This window comes from Heterocephalus glaber, unplaced genomic scaffold (assembly GCF_053883595.1).
Source record: "Heterocephalus glaber isolate CG9 unplaced genomic scaffold, H.glaber_assembly_v1.0 deba00001761, whole genome shotgun sequence".
Taxonomy (NCBI): Eukaryota; Metazoa; Chordata; class Mammalia; order Rodentia; family Bathyergidae; genus Heterocephalus; species Heterocephalus glaber.
Window position 1 is genome coordinate 1,308,527 of NW_028258458.1, and position 22,735 is coordinate 1,331,261.

The 22,735-nt window shown below is 54.8% G+C and overlaps 3 protein-coding genes across 6 annotated transcripts; 1 reads left to right on the forward strand and 2 right to left on the reverse strand.

Moving 5' to 3' along the window:
• Positions 1-9,739: 9,739 nt before the first annotated feature.
• Stxbp2 (syntaxin binding protein 2) lies at positions 9,740-16,074 on the reverse strand. The gene is made up of 19 exons (XM_004865356.4): positions 15,941-16,074; positions 14,750-14,799; positions 14,392-14,473; positions 14,042-14,118; positions 13,793-13,871; positions 13,603-13,706; positions 13,340-13,488; positions 13,086-13,170; positions 12,862-12,992; positions 12,666-12,773; positions 12,369-12,426; positions 12,233-12,298; positions 12,029-12,109; positions 11,528-11,666; positions 11,100-11,209; positions 10,563-10,658; positions 10,323-10,408; positions 10,062-10,219; positions 9,740-9,883 (listed from the first exon to the last, which is right to left on the reverse strand). The coding sequence occupies exons 1-19, from the start codon at positions 16,041-16,043 to the stop codon at positions 9,798-9,800; spliced, it is 1,848 nt and encodes a 615-aa protein (XP_004865413.3). The 5' UTR covers positions 16,044-16,074; the 3' UTR covers positions 9,740-9,797.
• A 95-nt stretch (positions 16,075-16,169) lies between these two features.
• Positions 16,170-21,004, forward strand: Pcp2 (Purkinje cell protein 2). Of its 4 annotated transcripts, none has more exons than XM_087202026.1 (6): positions 16,170-16,372; positions 17,676-17,753; positions 18,368-18,639; positions 19,976-20,090; positions 20,191-20,315; positions 20,813-21,004. In XM_087202026.1, the coding sequence occupies exons 4-6, from the start codon at positions 20,036-20,038 to the stop codon at positions 20,930-20,932; spliced, it is 300 nt and encodes a 99-aa protein (XP_087058152.1). In that variant the 5' UTR covers positions 16,170-16,372; positions 17,676-17,753; positions 18,368-18,639; positions 19,976-20,035; the 3' UTR covers positions 20,933-21,004. The 4 variants fall into 4 exon arrangements, with proteins under 4 accessions (XP_087058152.1, XP_087058153.1, XP_004865404.1 ...); XM_087202027.1 differs by having other exon boundaries at positions 19,980-20,090; XM_004865347.4 differs by lacking the exons at positions 16,170-16,372; positions 17,676-17,753; positions 18,368-18,639 and adding an exon at positions 19,739-19,871.
• Positions 20,996-22,705, reverse strand: Pet100 (PET100 cytochrome c oxidase chaperone). The gene is made up of 4 exons (XM_004865349.4): positions 22,505-22,705; positions 21,733-21,819; positions 21,559-21,591; positions 20,996-21,142 (listed from the first exon to the last, which is right to left on the reverse strand). Exons 1-4 carry the CDS (start codon positions 22,529-22,531, stop codon positions 21,059-21,061), a joined length of 231 nt encoding a protein of 76 aa, XP_004865406.1. The 5' UTR covers positions 22,532-22,705; the 3' UTR covers positions 20,996-21,058.
• Positions 22,706-22,735: the final 30 nt, after the last annotated feature.

Consider the following 22,735-nt stretch of genomic DNA (forward strand, 5'->3'; position numbering starts at 1 on the left):
TCTTCCCATTTCCCAACATCTATTACAGATCTCAGTCCTTATTTCCACATCTAATTTCTTACAACACAGAAACAATGTGGTATTTAAACATGTGTCGAATTTATTTCACTTAAGAGTATGTTCTCAGGCCGGGGATTTAGCTCAGTGGCATTGCGCTTGCCTCCCAAGCCCAAGGTCCTGAGTTCGATCCCTGGTACCAACAAAAAAAACAAGAGTGTGTTCTCAAGGTCCATCCATTTAGCTATGAATGCCTGAAGTTTATCCTTCTTTATGGCAGAGTAGTATTCCATTGTATATAAAACCACATCTTCTTTACCTACTCATCAGTTGATAGGCATTTGGGCTGTTTCCAAGATTTAGCTATTACAAACTGTGCTGCTATAAACATGGGTGTACATATATTGCTGCAGCATGATGCTTTGAATTCTTTTGAGAAGATAGCAAGAAGTATAGCTGGGTCAAATGGAACTTCTAGTTTTGGTTTTTTGAGCAGTCTTCACATTGATTTCCACAGTGCTTGCACCAGTCTACACTCCCACCAGCAATGAAAAGCATTCCTTTCTCCCCACAGCCCTGCCAGCATTTGTTGTTGGTTGATTTCATGATAGCAGCCATTCTTTCTGGGGTGAGGTGGAATCTCAGCGTTGTTTTCATCTGCATCTCTCGAATGACCAGGGATGTTCAACATTTTTTCATATATTTATTTGCCATTTCTAATTCTTTATCTGAGAAATGTCTTTTTATTTCAGATGCCCGTTTTTGCACTGGGACTTTGAATTGGGGGGATCTGATTTTTTTGAGTTCTTTATAGATTCTAGATAATAGTCCTTTATCTGAATAGCTGGAAGAAAAAATTTTTTTCTCATTCTGTGGGTTGTCTCTTCACTCTGTTGGTTGTTTCCCTTGCTGTGCAGAAGCTTTTTAATAAGATGGGGTCCTGCTTGTCGATTTTTTGTGTATTTCCTGTGCAGTCTGGGTTTTGCTCATGAAGTCTTTGGCTACTCCCATGTCCTCAAGCATTTTGCCTATTCTCTCTTCCAGCAGATCCAGTGTTTCTGTTTTAATACTCAGAGCTTTGATCCATTTCAATTTTAGGTTAGTGCCTGATGAAAGATATGGGTCTAGTTTCAATCTTCAGCATGTACAAAGCCAGTTTTTCCAGCACCGTTTATTAAAGAGTCTATCTTTCTTCCAGTGAAGGTGTTTGGCTCCTTTGTCAAAGATGAGGTGGTTGAGTGTGTCTGGAGTTGTTTCTGCATCCTCTAGTCTGTTCCATTGATCCTCAGGTCTGTTTCTTTGCCAGTACCATGCTCTTTTTAGCACAATGGCTTTGTAGTATAATTTAAAGTCAGGGACTGTAATACTCCCTGCTTTGCCTTTGTTGCCCAATATTGCTTTTGCTGTTCTACATCCCTTCTGGTTCCAAATAAATTTTAGGGTTGTTTTTTCTAATTCTATGAGATATGCTGTCGGGATTTTGATTGGGATTGCATTGAATCTGTATAACAATTTTGGAAGTATGGACAATTTCACTATATTGGTTCTTCCCATCCAAGAACAAAGGAGATTTTTCCATTTTCTGATATCCTCTTCTACCTCATTTCTCAGAGTACTCTAGTTTTCAATGCAGAGGCCTTTTACTTCCTTCATTAGATTGATTCCTAGGTAGTTCATTTTTTTGGATGCTATTGTTAAAAAAGGATTGTTTCTCTAACCTCTAGGAGAGAGACTTTGAAGGCTGTGCAGAGGAGCTTGAGCCTTCATAACCAACTTGAGTTACAACCAGCCCTCGGGAACAAATTGAGTTCATAAGTCAAGGGTCTGCTGTATTATTTTTATTTGTTTGTTAGTTTCCAACACCATGATTTGACTGTTGCTGCTATTGTTTTTTGGTACCAGAAATCAAACTCAGGGCCTCACTACACTGGATTTTTATAGTAATAAAATACACTTGGCATAAAATTGACCCTGTTTAAGACTACAATTCATGGATGTTAAGGACATTCATGTTGTTCTGCAACCATCACCACCATCCATCTCTGAAATTTTTTTTTTTTAGACAGGCTTTCGCTGTGTAGCCCAGGCTGCCCTTGAATTCATGATGATCCCTCTGCCTCAGCCCCTCCAGTGCTGGGATCACAGGCATTCAGCCCCACCCCAGCCACGCATGTTTTACTGACAGTGATCTAGGGGTATGAGATCCCTGTGTGAAGGCAGCAAGGGCCAAGGGTCCAAAGTGGGGATGCCATGCATTGTGCACCTACTATGTGCTGTGCTAACCCCTGTGTGTGCAGCAGGGAGTGTAAAGCCCTTGTCTGCCAGGTGAGGACAGACACCACTAGAATGCTTGAGCAGCCTCAGATATACTCCTGCCCAGAAGGAGAACCTGGTCCAGGGGAACTTCCAGCCTAGCTATCTGGCCCTTCACAGGATGAATCCAGGAAGGATTTTTTGGGAGAGATGGATGAGGATGGAAGCAAAGCCAGAGTTTATTTGGAAAACAAGCCAAGGAGGGCATTCTGGGGGTAGACACAGCATGTCCCAAGGTCCTGAGGCAGATTGGAGAGCACTGATTTTTGAGAGACTGAAAATGAACTAATAAGACAGGAAGATAGGGAGCCTGGTTGGGAGAAATGAATTCCACAGGTGCCCCTCTTGTCTGGAACTTACAGGAGGTTTGGGGCTCATTTTCTTGCCCCCCTCCCCCCTCCCTGAGTCCCACCTCATCCCTTCACCTGGAAGACCCTCAGGCACAGCCTAGAAACAAAGTATTTTGCAAGAAAAAAAAAATCTTTTAGGAGGCTGGGTGGGTGGCCCTGTCCCAGAGCACTTACTCAGAGTGCACAAGCCCTGCCTTGCATCCCTTCTACCGCAAAAACAAAAGTTTTAATTTTTAGATTATTTTTGAGAACTTTGATTTTTTAAAAGTCTTTAGCCTGAGAACTTTCCCAATAAAAGCTTTTGAAGGTTACAGAAGAAATGAACAGCTCTGAGCAAGGTGCCGTGTGGAACCTCTAGAGTTCCATAGGAATCCAATTTGAAAACCCTTGAGGTGGCAGAAAGAAAGAGCCACATAGCCCTTATTTCTCTTTTGTATTTTTTTGCTTTTGTTTGTGGTCCCGGGGATCCAACTCAGGACCTTGTGCTTGCAAGGCAGGTGCGATGCCACTGAGCTAAATCCCCAGCCCCCTTATTTCTCTTTTTAAGACTAAAGTCCTTTTATTTCCCCTATTTCTACTAGTAAAAAATAAGCTCTACTGAGCTCAATTTCACATCTAATGCTGTCAAAGAAAATCCTAGAAACAACAGAATAATCTCATGTTTATACTTTTTAAATCAGTTTTATGGAAATACAATTTACGTATAATACGCCTTTCTGAAGTGCTTGGTTTGATGCATTTTAACAAAGACATAGATAAAGATATATACGGTTATAGATGATGTAGATCTAGATATATTTGCCTCTTGTATGTTTTGTTTTTCCAAAGCAGAGTTTAAAATAGAGAAATACAGATATAGATTTGGATATAGATTATCTGCCTGCTGTATGAATGTTTTATTTTTCCTAAGGAGGGTTTATCTACATCAAGTTTTATTGTGTCATTTACAGAGTAAAATTCTGCACACAGTTATATAACCATTGCCATCCGATGCTCCTTTTTTATTTTTATGGGTCCGTGTTGGCAGGACACAATGATTACCTTCCTTGTGGCGGTTGGTACATGTATATAACATATTAATTCTTTTTTCACCCCCTTCCTGATGCTCTCTCCCCCTTTCTCCTTCTCTTGGTACCCTTCTCATTTGCAAAAGCCAACGTTTATCATTTAAATGACAATTGCGAGAAACAGGAGTTTCTAAAAGCCCCCAAAGGAAAAAGTCTGTCTCATGAAGCCACATAGGATTTTTCTGCCTCATCCAACTGGTTTTCTTTATGAATATTCACAACTGTCACCAGCTTATTCTCCTCCTGTTAATATGCTTCTGTCCTGGAAATCTAATTTGAACAAAGAGGACTTGCGTCAGTCACTCAAAGTCTAGAAACTGCTGCCATCCTCTGACGAAATCCAGGCTTCCGATTGCCTGCCTGACTAGATGCTAACTTGCTGCCCTGGAGATGAGGTGGGGGTGACAGAGGTCTGTAGCAAATCAGAAAAGGATCCCTGACACTGCTTTCTCTCCAGTGAGAATGATGGAAAACAACAGTCAAAGCCTTATCTATATGCAGGAAACTGAAGCCAGACCCATATCTTTCACCTTGTACTAAACTAAAATCTAAATGGAGCAAAGATCTAAACATTAAAAACATACACTTTGAACCTACTGGAGGATAAAACACATACAACTCATGAAGTCATAAGTACAGGCAAGGACTTTCTGAACAGAACCCCCACAGCACAAGAAATAATACTGAGAATCAACAAATAAGATCATCAAATTACAAAGCTTCTGCACAGCAAAGGAAATACAGTGAAGAGACAGCCTACAGGATGGGAAAAAATTGCCAACTATGACTCAGACAGAAGATAATTCCTAGAATATATAAAGAATTCAAAAAAATTTACACCCCCCAATATAGAAGGTCCCATCAAAAAATGGGCAACTGAAATGAACACACTTCTCAAAAGAAGTCCAAATGGCCAATAAACATATGGAAGAATGCTCAACATTGCTAGCCATTAGAGAATGCAAATTAAATCCACACAGATTCCATCTCACTCCAGAAGGAAAGGCAATCATTAAGAAATCAAATATCCAATGCTAGTGGGGCTGTGGTGAAAAGGAAACACTTCTTCATTGGTGGGAGTATAAACCGGTACAACCACTATGGGAATCAGCATGGAGACCTCTCAAAGAAGTAAAATGAGAAATTCCATTTAACCAGCTAGTTCCCTTGTAGGTGTCTTCCCAAAATAGCTAAAGACATTGTATTACAGTGATCCATGCACACCCATGTTTATAGCAGCACAATTCGTAATAGCTGAGTCTTGGAAGTAGCTTATATGTCCATCAACAGAAGAATGAACAAAGAAAATGTGCTATCTATACATAATGGAGTACTACTCAAGTATAAAGGAGAATAAATTTGAAACATTTGAGGAAAATGGATACACCCAGAAAATATAATGTTAAGTGAACTAAATCAGACAGACAATATATAGTATCTCTCATTTTAATAGGGCAAAGTGTAAATGAAAAAGCAAAATAAAGATTTAATAGAAGGAAATAGGGAGATTGATCCTTTGCAAACAGGTAGGGATCTTATAGACTGAGGGGTAGGGAAGGAGAAGCAAAAAGATTTAAGATGTGTCATTGTCTTAGTTACTTTCTCGTTGCTAAGACAAAATACCCAACACCTCCAAGAAAGCAGGAAAGGTTTATTTTGGCTCACAGTTTGTAGAGGTTTCAGTCCAAGGCAGGGTGGCATGGCAGACAGGCATCGCAGGGGAGAAACAGTCCATGGCAGGGTAGGCAGGAGGCAGCTGCAGCAGCTGTGAGCCTCCCTTTCCATTTTATCACATCCAGGCTACAGGCCTTTTGGGTGGTGCCACCCACACCCAGGGTGGGGCTTCAATGATCCACACCCAGGTTTATGCTAAACCAATTTAGTTATCACACATCCTTAATCCCAGCATCACACAGCCATGGTCCAGTCACCTGCAGAAAGCCCCACCTATGGGAGGACAAACAAATATAAGCCATAACAGTCATGTACATGTACATGTACCAAATACTCACAATGAATGTAAACATTATATATCATAAACATGAATTAAAAATAAAAAAATAATAATAATGAAAATGGGGAGAGGGGACCGAAAGTCTGAGGGAGGAAAATAGGTGGGGAGGGGAAGGAGAATAAAAAGGAATCAAGCTATGTTGTGTACCCCAACTGCTCCCTAAGATGAACGTAAACTTCACGTACTGCAAACACGTACTCATAAAATAAAAACCTGTTAAAAAGTGAAAGCTTTGGGTGCTGTCAGATTTCTTTAGAAGCGAGCCCCAGAGCCCTCAGCCCAACTGTGTGAGCACTTCTGGCTTACAGGGGGCGCAACCTGCAGGACCGGAGCCGGGGAGGACACAGCAGGACCCTTGGGGACCAGGCCTTGGGGCAGAGGCATTGAGGAGCTTGAGGTGGGTGGTGGACATTGTCAGAGACTTCCGGTCTCAAGGACGTCAGGGTTTCCTCTGTGAACCTATCAAAGCCCTCACTTCGGGCCCCGCGGCAAGTTCTGAGCTGCCCTACTCACCCTCGGAGGAGTGCTTAGCCCTGTGTGGAACAGGTTACACACCGGGTCTGGGACCAGGATTGTCACATTTGGCCACAATGAGAAGGAAGGACACTTCTTGGATGGCCATAGCTGCTATGGCAGATCAACTTTGCTTTCTCTTTCTCTTTCTCTCTCTCTCTCTTTTTTTCTTTTTAACCACTGGGAATTGAACCCGAGCTTTGCAAATGCTGTATTTTTTTTTTTTTTTTGAGACAAGATCTCACTGTGTAATCCAGGCTGGACTTGAACTCACTATGTAGCCCAAGCTGGCCTTGAACTTGCAGCGGTCCTCCTGCCTCAGCCTCCTGAATGCTGGGACGACAGGTGCGCACCCCCATGCTCAGCAGGACTGTGTTTTATGTGGCTCTACAGCACTTGTGCAGGAAGGGCACAGCATATGGTAAAGGTTTCCTAAGCCGCACCTTCTGTTCCCTGTTTCCTGGGGTTCCTCCAACCAACGGCCCCTCGGCGGCTCGGGATGAACCCGGATGCCCGGTCCTGTCCCGCTGGGCCCCGGGCGCCATCGCAGGTCTCCCCAGAGCAAAACCTTTCCCCTCCCGGGGCGGTTTCCTCCTTTCACAATGTTCCTGGCAGCAGCTGTTGGTTAATTTGTGTTTTTGAGATTTTGAGCAACTTTTCCCCTTAAAAAAAAAAATTAAAAAGGGAAGCTGTCTCCGCTGAGGGCTCCCACACTTACCTCACTGCGCTTTCAGGGCTCTGCGGGGCCAACTGAGCCCCATCATTTCCGCTCCTGCCGGCCCGCAGACCCCTCCCCAGGTCCCGGCTGGCCGCGCTGTATTCGGCCCCTCGGCCAGGGTCTACGGCCTCGCAGCTCCCGCCGCCTCCTCTGCCCAGCCCACAGCTCCAGCTCGCCCTGGACTCAGCTTCTTGAGGTTGAGCAAGTTTGAGAGCTGAGGTCTGAAGCCTGAGTCTCCTCCACGCTAGGCCCGTGGCCCCAGCCCCCGATGCAGTGAGGGAGTCAGGCCTGCGTGGTGGTGCACGCCTGTCATCCTCCTCCCACACTCGGGAGGCTGACGCAGGAGGATATCTGTGAGTTCGAGGCCAGCCTAGGCTACACGGAGAGACCCAGTTGAAAGAAAGAAAGGAAGAAAGGCGGGGGGGAGGGAGAGAAGACAAATGACGGTTGCTAACATCTTTATGGGGAACCAGGGAATCCCTGAGCCCAGCGGTCTGTCACGGAGCCCCTGTGACTGCGGCCACAGCCGAATCTGACTGTGACGGAGGGTGTGGTTCAAACCACCTGCTTAGAGGAGAAATAGGAGACTGGAATGCAGGCACAAGTTACAGCAGTCCTGAGGGGGCAACCAACGAAATCTAGAATGCAAGACGACATTCTGCGGGACAGGACAAGAACCAAAGAGCAAGAAACACGATGAGGACAGGAAATAGAGGCCTCTCTCTCGGAGGTGCTGACATTCAAGCTGGAGTGGGAAGGAAGGGTGGGTGCATAGCAGGGGAGGGAGTGGCAAGTTCAAAGGTCCGGGGGCAGCCACGGTGCTGCGGATTTGGAATTTCTGCCAGGAGAAGACAGAAATGGAGTGAGAGCGGCCTCACAGGATTCCGCAAAGTGCATGTTTAAGGCTTGGTGAGATGCCCGGTTAGGGCCTGGTCATGCCAGCTGCTGTGCCCACTGGGGCCCATGTACATTCGCAGGCGATGTTGCCCTCAGTGCAGAAACACGAGGTCATCTAGGCAAACCTGAGGAGCAGACGCGGAGGCGGTTTGCGGACCAGCGTTTTGTCTCCGCTCAGAACCACTGAGTCACCCTTGCCCTACTTCTCCCTGGCCTCTGATCTGGGTCACCCTGATTAAAGCGCGCAGAGAGAGCAGTCGTAGGGACACTGTGCCACAGCGCCCCCTGACGCCTGCAGTGCGGAACTGCACAAGCCGGCCCCCCAGCGACTCCGCTGCTTTCCGGAGCTGAGTTTCCCAAAGCCGAACCCGAAAACCGTCTCTCTCGCAGGCTCAGCGCCCCCTGCCGCCCTGAACCGAGCACCCGCCTTTCCCCTACCCCAACCCCATCGGCTGCGCAGCTCTGCATAGCCCACTACTTGGGAGGCTGAGACAGGAAGATCCATCTTCAACCACGGCACTGTTGGAGCGCGGTGTTTTGTGCTTCCCTCGGGCCCGATTCGCACGACTCACGACAGCGCGTGCAGGTTTTCTTAGGTTGCCCGGAATGCTTAAAAGGCTCGGTGACCACAACCTCAGGAGGGTCCCTCCCGGGTGCCCTGAAGGTGACGCAAGGGGAAAAGCAGCGCTCTGCCAGGGGGCAACTTCCCCTCCCTCCAGGCCAGGAGAGGCGCCCCTCTCCCACAAGCGCTGCGGGACCATGCGGCTGCCTCCACCAGCCTCAGCCCCTAGCTCAAGGTCCCCGGCACCTCAGAATGGCTTTATTTGGAGACGAGGTCTTTACGGAGATAATTAAGAAAGAAATCAGGTCAGAGGGCGGCCCTAATGCCATAGAAGAGGAAACTAAATGGGAAACGGGAGGAGGAGTTTGGGGAGGTGAGAATGTTCACAGTATGTATAAATTTGCCAAAATGAATCCCACTAATTTTTTTAAATGCTTTAAAAGTTTAAAATAAACCCATGGAGGTTTTTTTTTTTTCAATTTTCAATGAGGAAATTAGGTCACAGACATATAGAGAGATGACCAGGAGGACAGAGAGAAGAGGGCTCGGTTAGCTGGTGCTCCAGAGGCTGGGGCAGGAGGATTGCCATCGTTCAACAACAGCCCACGCTACACAGCCAGACCCTGGCTCAAAAAAAAAAAAAAAAGAAAGAAAGAGAAAAGAGGGCTCAAGAGGAACCAACCCTGCCCACCGCAGCTTCATCTCAGATTTGCAGCCTCCAGAATTGCAGGACAATAAGTTTAAGCCACCCAGAATGAGTTTCTGTGATTGCAACCCTGGCAAATACACCCACTGAAGGCTCTGATAAGCCCTGCAGCCTGGAGCCTGGGGAGCACCCTGGGGCAGGGGAGCAGGAGCAGGGAGGGTTTGCCATGTCCTCATCCTCACTTGGAACCCCAGCCTCCTGTGGCTGCAGGCCCCACGGGAGCAGTTCCTGTCTCCATGGTGCACACCTGTAATCCCAGCACTCTAGGAGGCTGAGACAGGAGGATCCCATGTTGGAAGCCAGCCTGAACTCTACAGGAAGACCCTGTCTCAAATAACCAAAATACTACTGCTCCCAGAGAGGAGCCAGAAGTAGTGACAAAGGAGTGACACCCAGCCACCAGCTGTCCTGCTGTCTCTGTGAAGTGGCTGCTGTCACAGGTGTGGGGATGGCCAGGGCCTCACAGCTGGGAAATCTTAGAGCCACCGGTTATTATGCTAAAGCAGGCCCTCAGCCTCCGTGAGGGCCAGAGAGGAGGCAGCGTCGGGGCCAGGACCGTAGGGCCAGCCCAGCTCCTTGGAAAGAAAGAGGCAGACACCGGCTGGCAGGGAGAAGGGGTTTATTTCTCTGCAGGGGCCCGGGGCAGAGGGCAGGGACAGGTCAGGGCAGGGGAATGTCTTCCAGCTTCTGGTCCAACGTCTTGAGGTCGTCCAGGAAGCGGGTCGGGGTAAGGATGTGTGAGGAGCCTGGACAGAGCAGAGGGGTCAGGGAGCAGGCGCTGCCTCAGCCCGGGCCCAACCGGCCCCAGGCCCCTGACTGCCTAAGGACACAGGAGTCCAGAAGCGTAAGGAAACGGGGGTCCGGTGCCCAGGAGCGCCCGGGGAGCGCAGAATCTCCCCGCCCGCGCTCCGGCCGGCCACTCACCGATGAACACCTCCCACTTGCCCTCGGTGGCCCTGGTCACCTCGTAGGCGGCCCTCATCTCCGACATGGCCACGCCGCCCACCATGTACACCATGAGCCTGGGCCCCGCCCGAGCCTCCACGCCCACCTTGTTCTTGTGCCAGTGGCCAAAACGGGCGCTTTGGGGAGGAAAGGGGTGAAGCGGGGGTCACGGTCAGGCCGGGCAGAGACACACGACCCCACACAGGCCTGGCTGGGAGTCGGAGCGTCCCGGGCCCCCACCTGACAGCTGCCTGGGAGCTGGGCGTGGGGGCGGGGTCGGACACGAAGGGCCACAGCTTGCGGTCCAGCCGGTCCTGCACGGCGTCCTGGGGAGCAGAGGGCCTCAGGACAGGGTCAGCATCTAGGCCTCCTGCCCCCTGGGGCAACCGAGTCCAGGAATCCAAGGTCCGTGGGAGGAGAAGCCGAGAGGGTGCCAGGCCCTGCAGGGAGCGCTCGGGGTGGGGGCTCAGCCCCAGGTACCTCCATGATGTCCTTGATGACCGGAGTCCAGCGGGACAGCTGATAGGTGGGCTCGGTTCGCTCCCTGCGCTCCAGCCGGCTGGCGGCGCCCGAGCCCTGCAGGCGGGCGGGGCGGGGTTGGGGATGGGAAGGAGTCGGTCACAGGTGGGGCCTCATCTGCTGGGGCTGGTGACCAGCAGACGGAGACAGGGACGGAGACGCGGAGAGAAAGAAAGGCGGAGAGAGATGGGTATGGAGAGGTGTGGACTGGGGCGCCGGAGGGGGCGGCGAAAGCAGGGTAGGGGCCAGAGAGAGGCAGGAGAAGCTGAACGGAGTCAGCCGAGCACAGGCAGCTGTGAGTGCAAACGGGGGCAAGGCCAGGGCGTCTCCAAGGCGTCCGGGGGCCAGGTGAGCGCTGCGCTCCGACGCTGGGGACCCTGCGCCCTGCCCTAGGACCCAAGACCACACGGCCCACAATGCACCGCTGCCAGGCCCCTGGGGCAGAGGCGCGCTCCCTCGTGGCCTATGGTGTCCCTCGGCCTCCCTGCGCCCTCATACCCCAGGGCTGGTCACGGCGGTCCCCAGCTGCTCCAGGTTGCGGATGAGGCTGCTGTAGGCCTGCACGTTGGCGTGCTGGATCAGCTTGGCCAGGTTCTCCTCGCTCACACCTGGGGGACGGGGAGCTGGTTAGGGTGGGCAGGACAGGGCCGGGTGGATCCCAGGACACGGCGGGAGCCCCTGGAATTAGGACGGGGAGCTTCATGTCACAGGAGCTGGGCGGCCCTGAGGGGGCCGATGGGGGCCTCCAGGATGCACTGAGGGAACCCCAGGTCTGTAAGAGTCAGAGGCTTGGGGCATCCTGTGGGGGGAGAGGACTCCGTGTCGAGGCGGTGGTCACGGGGCCCCGAGAGGTACCTGCGGTGAAGGGTTCCCAGGATCGATGGGGACACACGGGTCTGTGGTGTCTGGGACCCCGCCACACCCACCGTTCCGCAGAAGGATGTAGAGCAGCAGGACCCGGATCTTGTCATAGGGCGGCACTGTGGCGTCCAGCAGCACCGGGACGATCAGCTTCATGGCGTCCTTGATCTTCTCGCCCTCTGCGTCCGAGCCCATAGCCAGGTCCTGCGGGGCAACAGAGACCAGTCAGCTGCGGGGGAGACAGAGCTTGGACAAGGCACGACAAGGACACCCCCAGGGTCCTTGGCAAGAGATCGGCCCCACCTCACCCGTGCAGCAGTTCTCCCAAAGCCCGGCCCACCGTGCAGTCCACAACCCTGTCCCGGGACCACCTCTCACCTCCCACAAGCCCCACCCCACACACTGCTTGCTTCTCCAAGGCCCCGCCTCTCCCTGAGGCCCCGCCCACTCCAAGGCCCTGCCCCACCCTTTCCCGAGGCCCCTACATAGGCCCCGCCCTCGGGGGGGACTCCCTGCGGCCCCGCCCACACCCAGGCCCCGCCCCACTCGCTGAGGCCCCGCCCCACCTGCTCCACGCTACACAGCTTCTCCACAGAGCCCTTGAAGTGCTTCATGCAGTCTTCAGCTAAATGCAGGTGTGTGGAATACTGCAGGGGTGGGGGGCAAGAGGCTGAGTCAAGACAGCACAGCGCGAAGGAAGGAGGACAGAGATGAGGGTCTGGCCCCAGGCAGCGCGGGCACCAAGGCTCCTCCACCCCGTTGCAACACACCTTGTTCAGCTCCTTCTGGTACTGCGGCATCTTTTTCAGGATGTGGGACAGGTCTTTGATGTTGGCCTGTGGGATGGGCAGCGGGGGTGAGGCTGGGGCTCAGGAGCGGGCAGCCGGGTCGCAGGCGGGCTCCTACCTTGTCGGTGGTCATCCTCTTGCTCTCACAGAAGGACTTCAGAAGCTCCGTGACCCTCCTAGCCACGAGAGAGGGCAGGGTGAGGTGGGCCGGGCCAGCCACAGGCCCAACCTGGCGCCGGCCGGGGTGGGAGGGTCTGGCGGGAGGGGGGTGGCGGGTGTGGGTGTGGCCTGCCGCGGGACACTCCCCTGGGCGTGGCATCTGCAGGAGCACTCCTAAGGACCCAAGGCCTGGGCACAGCCCCAGGTGGGTGCCAGGACGAGGGTCCCACCCCGCCAGCGCCCCCTGGGCTCGCACTTGGAAACATCGGCGATGTGCATGTGCCGAAGCTCCACCCACAGCTCGTCATCCTCGTCCAGCAGCACGGCCTTCTCCCGCGCCTCACTCAGCCCCGTGGTCTCGTACCTGCAGGGTCGGGAGCGGGTACACGAGAGTCAGGGGCCTGCGGTGAGGCCAGGGGCTCAGGTCAGGGGCAGTGGGGGGGCCTGCCCACCTGTACGTGTCCTGCTCAATGTCCAGGAGGTCATAGGCCATGGCCTGGAAAGTGAGCTCGTGCAGCAGCGGCGACACGGGGTCTGCCGCCCGGTCCACGATCAGCAGCTGTGAGCGGGTTTTCTCAGGGCCCTGGTCGGGCGGGAGGGAGGGGCAGCAAGGATGAGGGTACTGACCGTAACCCTCCCCTGCAGGGCTCACCGCACCTACCCAGGGTCCCCTCACCTCGCCCAGACTGGGATTGTCTGCCTTGAAGGCGTTCAGCTTGGCCAAGACGGCGTGGGCCAGCTGGGCCGTGTCCTCTGGGCCCCTGGGGTGGGCAGACAGTGGGCATCAGTGGGGTCTGGGAGGGCTGGGCACGGACTGTGGGTCAGGGTAGGGTCCAGGGCCAGAGTGGGGGCAGGGCTGGGGTCAGCAGAGAAGTCAGAGGTTGGGTGCGGGATGAAGTCAAGCTCAGAGTGCAGCACTGGGGTCCCCACTTGCGGTAGCGGATGGCCGGGTACTCCTGCAGCGTGGCGCACAGTGTGGCGATCTGCTGAGCCAGCACCTCAAGCTGCTGTGCCCGCTCCCCTGCCCGGAAGGGGCAGTAGAGGTTGTAGGTGCTGTGCGGGGTATCCAGGGAGAACACCTAGGGGAGAGAAGGGCCAGGGCCACCCGTCTAGGTGCACACCTGACACCTGCCCCAACTTCCAGCCCCCGCCAGGACACCCCACCCCCTGCCCAGGACCGGCCGGGGCTGTACCTGGGCCTCGTAGGGAAGGAAGGCAAGGTGGATCTCTTTCAGCGTCTTCACCACCTTTGCCAGGCGAGATCGGCCCAGCTCACTGAACAGAGCCTCAGGGCAGGCTGCGCAGGGCAGAAGGGGCCGTCAGACCAGAGGCATCCCCACACCCCTCACCCCAGCCCCCAGAGCCCCAGCTCCCCCCACTCACTGTCGGTGAAGAAGACGTGCGCTGCTTTGTAGGTAAAGGTCGGGGTCCCCCGGAAGTCTGCGATCAGGGCCTGAATGGACTGTGGAGTGCAGAGCAGGCTCCACGTCTGACCCTGTACCCGCAGACCCGACCCCTGGCTGCTGCCCATCCCACACCATGTACCACCGTGCCCAGAGGAAGGCACACACATGCACACTGTGGTGTCCACACGCGCGCACACACACATCACAGGCTCACTCAGGTAGACACCTTCTCTGTGGGACTCAGCAAATAAATGGCCTCCAGGCTGGGGATAGGTTCTCGTCGTTTGTTGATGTCTTCGACAACTATAAGCAGCAGAGGAAGGGGCATGTGTGGGTGGCGTGGGGACACGAACACATGGGGAGGCTCAGGTTAGGGCTGAGAGAACTAGATGGGGGACGGAAGCTTGGGGGGCTGCACACCTGAGGTTCCTAAGCAAGGGACGCACACTTAGGGCGTCACTCGGCTAAGACTACAGTCAGATTCTGCATACTTGGGGTTCACACTTAAGGGCTCCACCCTGGGGGTCCCACACTCCGGTTCCATCTACAGAGCATGAGGTGGGGCCGTCCACTCACTGGTGATGCCCTCGGCCAGGATGTCTGACATTTTGCAGCAGGATGACAAGATACGCATGCTTGGGTGGTCCATAATGAGCACCTGTCCAGATGGGTGGACAGACAGATGGACCCATGGGCACTCACGCAGGCAGAAGAACCCCGGCCAGCCCCATAGGGGACAGGGGCAATGGGTGGAACTAAAAGTCTCAGGGCCTAGGTAGGTGAGTGGACCCAGGTCCCATCCTCCCAATGCCACCCCTGGGACCAACAGCCTCCCCGAGGAATTCTGGGGGATCCCACATACGGGGCCACCATCCCAAGTGGGCTTGGACAAGGGGCCGCCTCTGGGGACCCAGGCATTCTCCCTTCCCCCTACCTTCCATTCCCCATCCTTCTTGACGCTTCGGATGACTCCGCTCAGAATCTCTGCAAGGAAGAGAGAGAGAGAGAGAGGAGGGCCCAGGTGGCTAGTCCTGTGCTCCTACTCACCCTCTTAGGGTTGGACTCCTCCCCCCAAGCCCTAGAGGCAGCTCCTGGCATCACCCCAATTTACAGGCAGGGAAACTGAGGGTCTGAGGGGCAGTGAACTTGCCTACGCAAGTTCAGAGCCTAACTGGCGCAGAGCTTTGGGCAAAAGCAGCCTCTTAATAAATACGTTTGAGATTCATTCATGGGTGGAAAAGCGGGGCTCAGCTACAGACTCAACTGCCTCCAGAGCTGGGCTCTCTGCTTCCCCATTTGCTACGCCTCCATTTTTCTGCTGTGGGGCTTTCAGCCTAACCCCACTCCACCTCCACCAGTCCCCTTTAGACTCAAATGCATGATCCTGATCATCCTAGTGACCTCTAAGGCTCAGTTTCCTCATCTGTAAAGTGGGACCACTGGCTCTGTCCCCCATCATCTCCCTATTAACCCCTCTACAGTGAGCTCCTTTTAGAGGTGGGAGTGCTGCTCTGAGGAAGTAGTTGGGAGAAGGGACAGGGAGCCCTCAACCAGCCTGGCCAGTGTCATGTCCACTGTTATCAGGACCGCAGGGGCGGAAGGAGCAGCTGAGGCCGGAAGTACTGGGGGTGGGGGGAGGGGCGTCCTCACCCCTCCCCCCAAACCCAGGCTGCGGACCCTGCTGCAAGAGGGTCCTGAGGATGAGGCCAGGGAGAAGGTGTCCCCCCCATCACCCCCTTGGGGCCCGGACACGCCCCCCAAACCACCTGCAATCGCTGACCAGCGCGGTATGGGGCCCCTAGGTCCAACCCCGACCTTTGCCCGACTTCAGAGACCCGGGGGGGGGGTCCACCTGTACCCTTACCCTATAAGCACCCTAGGAGGCGTAGGAGTCGGGGCTCCAGTCTATGCCGCCCCCTACCGCCCCTTTGGGTCCCCATTGGGTCCCCAGAGCCCAGTATCCCAACTTTGTCGCGGCGTCAGCTGGGACCTGGTCCCTGCCCACCCCCTCGAGAACCAGCACGCCAACACCCCGCCACTCGGGTCCTGGGCTTCCAGAGTCCCTGCGCTCCCCGCGCCCCAGATCCCCAGGGCAACCGGAGCCCCGCCCCAGAGGGGCACTCACTTTCTCCCACTACCGCTTTCAGCCCCGAGGGCGCCATCTTCCCCGAGGAGCGCCTCCGACGCTTCCGGGTCTGTCCCAAGGTGGGGGCGTGGCCACGCGTCATGTCATCCACGTGGGCCCCGCCCTGCGGCTCCGTCCCCCCGCCCCCTGCACACCTGGCCCCGCCCCCGGGAGGGTCTCCTTCGGAGGAGGTTTGTCTCGCGCTGGGCCGGCGGGTGGAGGTCTCCGCGCAACCGCGCACAACGTCGCTCCCACGCCCGGGACCGTGACCCGCTGGCCTCTGCGGCCCCAAAGTTTAGCACCAGCGGGTTTGAACAACACTGACCAACTCAAAGTCACATTAAAGCCCGGCATGGTGGCGAATGCCTGCGATCCCAGCTTCCCAGGGGGCTGAGGCAGGATTTCAAGTTCGAGGACAGCCTGAGCAACTTGGCAAGACTTTCTTAAAATTAAATTTAAAAAGGGGCCGGGGATTTAGCTCAGTGGTTTCGCCGCCTGCCTTGCAAGCGCAAGGACCCGAGTTCGATCCCCGGTACCAAAAACAACAACAAAAAAACTAAACTAAATTCAAAAAGGGCTAAAGATGTAGCTCAATGACTTGCCTAGCACGGGTCCAATCCCAGCATTTAAAAAAAAAGTCACACGACACAGAATTTCAGGGCCTGCTCCTATAGTTTCTCAGCAATGGGGCAGGCTGGTGCCCTGTCACCTAGGAGGTACACTTCCAGCAGATCTCAGACAAATGAAGTCTCGGTTCTAATAGGTGATGTGTGTGAATGCAGAGAATCCTGCTTGTCTGAACTTGTTCCTTCACTTAACCGTGTTTACTAGTAATTTCCCACAGGGCCAGGGATTTAGCTTAGTGGTGCCACTGCCTGCCTCGAAAGCACAAGGTCCTGAGTTCGATCCCTGGTACCAAAAAAAAAAGTCCTTGGGCCAGGATGTAGGTCAGTGGCACTGCCCCTGTCTGGCTAGTGCAAGGTTCTGAGTTCCATCCCCCATACCAAAAATTAAAAATAAAATAATTTCTCAGAGTTGGGAACATAGCTCAGTGGTACAGCACTTGCCTTGCAAGGTCAAGGGCCTGGGTTCAATCCCAGCACCACCAAAAACAAGTGTCTTCCAGGTGCTGCAAGTACCCCTCTGCCCCTTACATGAGACACACAGGGATGAGCAAGACCAGAAAGCCTGACCACTCACAGAGCACGCCAGGGAGGAAGAAAGGAATCATTTCTGCCAGGCTTCGAAGGTTCAGTCCTGTCCTAATGGAATGCAGCGCCCTCTTGGGGGTGGTCCCAGAGGGCCTCATTGAGGGAGGGGTCTTTAGATTTACCCCTAAATGGCAACCACTGGGGAGCACAGGCTGGAGGGGAGATTGCAGTTGTGGCAGGGGCCCAGACATTTTTTTCTCTCCATACAGGAGATCGAACTCAGGACCTTGCACGTGCCAGGCAGGCGAGGCAGCACTGAGCTACATCCCTGGCCCAGGACTTCTTAAAGTCAGACTAACGCATCCAGTTTGCCCAGGATTGAGGGGTTTCCCAGGACACAGAACTTTCACTAGTAAAACTGTGACAGTCACAGACCAGCCAGGATGGCTGGCCACCCTAGATGGCAGTTGGGGCCTTTCTTTTCCTTTTCCTTTTTTGTAATTTTTATTTGTTAATGCAATACTAGGGATTGAATCCAGAGCATTTGCATTGAGCTACTTCCCAGCCCTTATTTTTTGAGACAGGATAGAGGAAGCAGGAAGATGGGCTGGAGATGCAAGGAGGGGAACTGAACCACCTCATTTCTCAACCTGACCCTAGGAGTAAGTCCACAGGACCTGCCACCCCCCCATACTCAGTGGGGTGACCAGGGTTTTCCAATGGGCTGTGTTCCCTGACCCCAGGAGTCCCGCCCCCAAATATATGCAGTTCTACACCCCAGTACCTCAGAATATAACCTTTTGTAGAAGCAGGATCATCATTGGTGAAATTGGTTAATGAGGCCATCATAGAGGAGAGTAGCCCCCTACTCCAAGGTGACTGGTGTCCCCATAAGATGGCCTTGTGGGGATGGGGGGGATTTAGTTCAGTGGTGCCAACAGCTGCCTCATAAGCACAAGGTCCTGAGTTCGATCCCTGGTAAAAAAAAATGGTGTGGCTGGGCATGGTGGTGTATGTCTGTAATCTCACCTCCTCTGGAGTTTAAGGCCCCCTTGGCAATTTAGCAAGACTCTACCTCAAAATAAAACAATAGCTGAGCTTGGTGGCACACACCTATACTCCCAACAGTCAGGAAGCTGAGGCAGGAGGATCACCACTCTTTCGAGGCCAGCCTGGACTACACAGTGAGACCCTGCCCCCCAAAAAGAAAAACAAAATAATAAAAAGGGGTGAGGATATAGCTCAGTGGTAGAGCATCCCTGTGTTCACTCCTCAGTTCTGTAAAGAAGCGCGGACACAAGGGGAAAGGGCACGTGACCACCTAGGCAGAGACTGAAGTGCTGTAGCCACAAGCTGAGGGCCACCCAGGACAGCAAGCAGCCATCAGAAGCTGGGGAGAGGCCCTGAAAGTGACAAGTGTCGGAGGGAGCACAGCCCGCTTCACCTTGATTTCAGACCTGTGGTCCCCAGAACATTGAGACGCTAACCTGTGTTGCTCTGAGCCACCCGGTTTGTGGTACTGGTTCTGGCAGTCCCAGGCGACACTAGGTGAGGAGCAGGACCCCATGTTGTCCGCGGAGGAGGTGGAGTAGATGGGATCCGAGGTGGGGTAACAGCAGCCCTAACTGGTTTCCAGAAAGGCACTCTGGGGTAGGCACGGGGCTCCTATGGCACTGACAGAGCCACACCTGCTGGGTGGTGAGGGCAGGGACGGTCTCTCCTCCTGTTCTCACTCAGCTCTGGTGGGGATGGGTCAAGTTGGCATTTGGGTGGCAGTGAATAGGAGGGCCCAGGTTTTCTCATCTTGGGATCTGGGATGGGCGACCAGACCCCGGGTGGGGGGCAGGAGATGGAGCCGAGGCTCGGTGTGCCACCATGGCCTGAGGAGTAGGGAAAGGCAGGGCTCTTGGGCTCCGGCTTCCTCCTCCACTGTCCTGTGCAGAAGGCAACTGCCCTCCCAGCAGGGTGAGGCACCTGGGGACATTTGCACTGGTCCTTGAGGGTGGGCTCCAGACCCACCATCCCATTGGCCTGGCTTCTTCCACACCTCAGCGGAGTCGTTATGGCCGGTGAATTCTTCGGGGCCCAGGGAAGTCCAAACCCAGGCTGCCCCGCCCCGTTCCGGGCCAACAATTATCTGGATCATCTTTATGGGGCTTAAGCCTGGGTGGGAGCAGATGGGGAATGAGCCAGGGATTTGGCTGGGGAGAGGCTGGGGCAGAAGCCAGCAGGAAAGTGGATGGAGCCCAGGGGAGGGACAAGGATGGAACAGGACGAGAAGGGACAGGAGGGGCCTTGTCCCCCCTGGGGAAAGTAAGCGGGCCCTGCCCCCACCCACCCCCAGCTTTGGGAGTTCTCAGAGCCTGTGACTGACAGGACTAGTTAATTTGTAGGCCACCTAATTAGCAAGCCAGTCTCTGGGGTCCCCTGACCCAGTTGGCACCGCAGGGAGGTGCTGGTGAGTAGAGGGTCTGCGTGCACAGCCCCTGCCCCGGGGCACAGGGCAGGGCTCTTGGTGCCCACCCCAGAAGGTGCGAGGTGCTGAGACTCAGGCAGTTCCGAGCCCAGGTCCCCTGGTCTGTGTCCCAGCCCCCGGCCACCCCCAGTCAGACCCCGATCTAGGGCAGCGGGATGCTGTCGCACACAGATGGTCCCTTGAGGTGGCACCACGTGAAGTGGTGCTGCGGGCCAGAGCCCCTGGGCTGGGGCCGGGATTGGGAAGGAGACTTGTGTCTCATTCAGGAGCAGCTCTGCCACGCAGTGCAGCCTCGAGGACCATGGTGAGAGCTCAGGGGCCGGAGGGCAGCCCCAGGGCAAGGGTAGGAGCCAGCTGGCAGGGAGGGCAGGGAAAGTCCCCAAATGGACCAAGTGTACCTGTCCCCAGGCAGGCTCGCCAGACCAGGAGGGCTTCTTCAACCTGCTGAGCCACGTGCAGGGTGACCGGATGGAGGAGCAGCGCTGCTCGCTGCAGGCCGGGCCAGGACAGACCCCCGAGAGCCGTGAGCCTGGGCTTGGGGGGCACAGGGGCACTCAGGAGGCCTGTGGGGCAGGGGCACAGGGTAGGGAAGATGACCGCGCCCACGTCTCCGCTCCATGCAGAGGATGGCCCAGCGCCCGAGATGGACAATCTCATGGACATGCTGGCCAGCACCCAGGGCCGCCGCATGGATGACCAGCGTGTGACAGTCAGCACCCTGCCTGGCTTCCAGCCCATTGGCCCCAAGGTAGGAGAGGCTGGAAACACCTGCCAGGCTGTGCTCCAGAACCCGGTTCTGTTTGCAGCCAGGAGGGAATGGGTCCCCACCTCCTTCTCTGCCCATCTTTTGCTGTGGTGCAGGGAACATGCCGGGGTTGGAGCTGTACAACTCATGGGTCCTGTTCCCTCTACCTGAGGGTTTGGGGGAGGCCAAAGGGAGAGAACAGGCCCCCTTTCTGGAGCAACACCCTCAGGGAGGAGGGCATGTGAGATCACTCACGAGCCAGACACATCCCCACTCCCACAACCCATACACAGCCTGGCTTCTGACAAAGAGCCCGGTGAGACCCACAAGACTCACCACCTCACGCCCATCCTAAGGGCAGACAATTAAGGTAAACATAGGAGAATGCTCTATGGGGACAAAGAAGGTGGGCACACACCAGGAGGTGGGACATGGATGGCCCAGTGTCTGCCCTGCACTGCTTGTGGTCCCGCCATCCGGCTAACCCTCTTTATCCACAGGACGGGGTGCAGAAACGAGCTGGGACCCTCAGCCCTCAGCCCCTGCTCACCCCCCAGGATCCCGCTTCACTCGGCTTCCGCAGGAACAGCAGCCCCCAACCCCAGACACAAGCCCCCTGAGGGTCTGAACCACCCTGGGCCCCGCCAGGCCCTCAAAAGCAGACAATAAACACTCGCACGAGCAACAAGGAACTGAGTCTGTGTTATTTCGTGGGCAGAGGACTGGGATTAAAGTGATTGGCCGCCTCAGGAGCTCTGCTGGGCAGCTCGAAAGAGTCTCTCCTCCCGCTGCTTCCGGATTTTCTCTCGGAATTCTTCCAGCTCTTGGCGCTGGGGGCGGGGGAAAGGCGTGGGACAAGAAGGAAGGTGGGGCACACACCTCCGGGCCTCGGCCCTCTCCCGCCACCCTGCCTTTGGCTTTAGAAGTCAGAGTCTACTCTGGGAGCCCATGCCAAGGACAACCAGGGTCCAAGTGAGATCAGCCTGATCCTTCCGGAAGAAGGCAACAGGGAAACCACATGCCCCTCTGCACTCAGTTCCCTACCCGTGGATGAGGGTACAACTTTCAGTAGACCACATCATGGCCACGGGGACCCAACATCCTCTTTATTCTTTTTTTTTTTCCGTGCTGGGGATCGAACTCTGGACCTTGCGCTTTCTAGGCAGACAGCGGCACCACTGAACTAAATCCCTGGCCCAACCCAACATCCTCTGTCCCTCTGGTAGAAGGAAAACTAGGTTCTTACCTGGTCCTCTTTCTCAGGTGGCCATAGCTCTCTCTGTGGGGACAAAGACACAACTGGGGGCAGGAGCCAGGAACCCCCAGCACCCCATAGCCAGGGCAGGGTCCCCAACAAACTGATGCTCCGCCTCCTCCCCATCCCCTAGGACGAGCCTGCGAGAGCTCTCCTCATGCCCACCTTGCGCTGTATGACAGAACTCTCAAACCACTCGGCCTGATTGGAGATCCAGAACATAGCCACAGGGAAAGTGAGGTACACAATCATCTGCAAAGGCAGCGGGTGCGTAAGCAAAGCCGGGTCCGCCACCACCCCAGCCACCTAGAGATGCTGCCGAGAGCCGCTGGACCTCCTCAAACCCAGAATCCCCACCTGTTCTTCCAGGCCCTTTAATCCCGTGAGCCCCCTCTGAATATCCAAGAAACAAACATGAATGCACGCGCGCGCACACACGCACGCACACACGCGCTCCCAGCAGCTTAAGAGCATTTATTACAAAGACATCTCCTTAACCTCATTACCACCACCACCTCGGTCCTCCCAGTCAGATCCCAGGAGTACCGCAAACCCCCACCCCACCCCAAGTCCTCATTCTTCCAATCTACTCCCCCAAGTCGAGGAGTCTCCCTATCAAGACACACACCCGCCCACTCTGAGATCGAGGGCTCCCCCAGGATCTCAAGGTTGCCCTCCTTTAGCCTCTCTTTAGTTCACCCCTCCCTGACGCCCTAATTCAGACCAGTCCTCTTAGATTTCCCAAACCCAGACGCTCCACTCCGAGGTCCCACAACCTAGAGCCCTCTCCGCTGGGCTTCTAACTGTAAAGGTCTCTCAAACTTCAAGCGCTTTCTCCCCAAGGCGCCCCTTGTTTACATTCACTCCTTTTCATAGCCTCATCCTTAAATCCAAGCTCTCCCGCCCAGACACCCACCCCACCCCTGTGCTCACTAACCCGAAACACCTCCAGCTTCACCCCCATCTCGCTTTTCCCAGGCTACAGCGACCCTTCCACCCAAAGTCGACCCTCCAACGAGACAGCAGCTGATTGGTGTTTCGCGGGTAGCAGTGGTGAATCTGACTGGCCGATAAACTCCGGGGTGACGCAATTTTCAGAGGCCTCCGCTGTGCTTCCGGTCGCTGGAGTCTATTACCCAAGACAACAACATTCGTCGCGCTGTCAAGA